Source organism: Acanthisitta chloris, unplaced genomic scaffold (assembly GCF_000695815.1).
Source record: "Acanthisitta chloris isolate BGI_N310 unplaced genomic scaffold, ASM69581v1 scaffold23691, whole genome shotgun sequence".
Lineage (NCBI taxonomy): Eukaryota > Metazoa > Chordata > Aves > Passeriformes > Acanthisittidae > Acanthisitta > Acanthisitta chloris.
Genome location: NW_008656817.1, coordinates 1 through 1,850, shown reverse-complemented (window position 1 = coordinate 1,850; position 1,850 = coordinate 1). Strand labels below are relative to the sequence as shown.

Here is a 1,850-nt window from a genome sequence, read left to right as displayed (position 1 = left end):
GCAGCCAGAGAACATCACCGTTACCGCGGGGCTCCAGCCAGGAGGTGTTGCAAGTCACTCCCGGACACTCGGTGGGTCCCACCGAGGGGTGTGACCGGCAGAGCAGGCCCCAGCACAGCAGGCCCCAGGGCTCCTCCCGCCTCTTACCCGGCCGGTTGTCCGTGGGCGGCGACAGGAGGTCTCTCATTTGTGCGTCTTTCAGTCCCTCCGCCCACTGCACGTCCAGGGTGCGGAGCAAAGGACAACTAGAACTACAAAGTGCCGACACTGCTATCCATGAGCACCCTGAGAGCAGCAGGTCCCGGAGCCCTGCGGGTACACAAGAGGTTGGAGCTGTGACCTCCCCAGGGACGTGGCGGTGCCCTCTGCTACCAGGCAGGGCAAGCAGGGACCCGTGAGCCTCTTCCTGCCCAGCTCCCCATCTCTGCCAGCACCTGGAACCCCACGGCTGTGCCTGACCGCAGCCCCCGCCCCACTGCTCACCTCAGCACAGGCCCTTTCTGTTGTCTGCCTCAAATGATTTTAACTGAGCACACCCAATGAACACATCAAGTAGTCACAACAGAATTAATTTCGGGCCCATTTTAGAATAGAATCATAGAATCATCAAGGTTGGAGGAGACCTCTAAAAGCATCACGTCCAACCGCTAACCTCCTGTCACTCCACTCGAAACCCTGAACCATATCACCCAGCACCAGAAACCTCCCAGTGCCTCATTCCTAGGGGCATCTACTCCTCTCCCAAGACACCCCAATCCCTGTAGACTTCCCCCAGGGGCTGCAGTTCAGCCACAGACTGGTTTGCTACATCTGGTGATCAAAACACATCACTTACCTGGCAGTCTGTTGATAAGCCAACTCAGCTGCTTTTTAGATATATTTGTCCAGCTAAGATCGAGGGTTACAGGCTGTCTCCTAATAATGCCACTAAGCATAAGTGGAGTGATGGATTTACAATGGTTTAAATCTATTTTGGTCCATAATCTTTTGTCACAGCACCTATCCAAAAAGAAAAAGGCCAACAGCACTTAATGTGGGACTTGTTTGGATTTCTGCAAGGCTTTAAAAGGTGGCATTAAACAGTAGTAAAAACTACAGCATCTCACTGAGAAGAGCCAAAACAAAGTCCAGTGATGCTAAGAAAAGCACAACCCCACACACTGCTCCATAAATTTCAAGTTTCTCCCATCAAATGCATCCTGCAATAAAGCATGGGATTACTTCCACAGAATTACAAGCATCAACAACATTGGATCCCATTTTAAGTCACCTCAGCACTTAAAATCCACTTTCTAGCCTGAAGACAAGCCACCCCCTCCTTCCTTACCTTTTGAATGTAAAGACTGGTTTTAAATATTACTGTCCTGATTTCCCCTGTGCTTTCCTTACTTAAAAGCAGCGGATTTGGTAAAACAGATGCCCCTCTCCTGTTCTGTCTGTGTTACTCCTATCGCTGTGGCTTATGTGTTCTTTGGCTCTCCTTATGGTTCTCTGAAGAGCAATAACACCAAGTCCTGACAAGTGTGCAGGAATCTGCATTTCCTCAGGTGTTTTTTTTCCATTAACGAACCCTGTATTTAAGTGGAAAAGGCATGCACAGTTTTCAGTGACACCAAGAAGCTCAGAGAGGAGACACTGCACACACACCACCCCGCCCTGAATTATCGACCTCGCGATGCCGTGTCTGTACCCGGTCTGCTACCGGACTGTGCCGGAAAGGAGCCTGGCACAGTCTGCCCGTCCGTGTGCACGAAGGAGCCACCACGAGGCTCTGCTGTGGGACCCGTGGACCCGCCCAGCAAAGCCCAGTAAGGCGTCCCGCGGCCGGGCCAGCCCCGGCACCGGTGGGC

The 1,850-nt window shown here is 52.3% G+C and overlaps 1 protein-coding gene across 1 annotated transcript in view; it reads right to left on the bottom strand.

Annotated features, from left to right (window-relative positions):
- Positions 1-994, bottom strand: part of LOC103811510 (lysine-specific demethylase 2B-like) — a gene marked incomplete at its 3' end in the record, with an annotated part of 1,630 nt that extends 636 nt beyond the window's left edge. The window contains exons 1-2 of the mRNA XM_009084487.1: positions 836-994; positions 148-309 (exon numbers count right to left, since the gene is read on the bottom strand). Of these exons, the coding sequence (XP_009082735.1) occupies positions 148-309; positions 836-935 (262 nt within the window). The remainder of the gene's footprint in view (positions 1-147; positions 310-835) is intronic.
- Between the last annotated feature and the right edge of the window lie 856 nt (positions 995-1,850).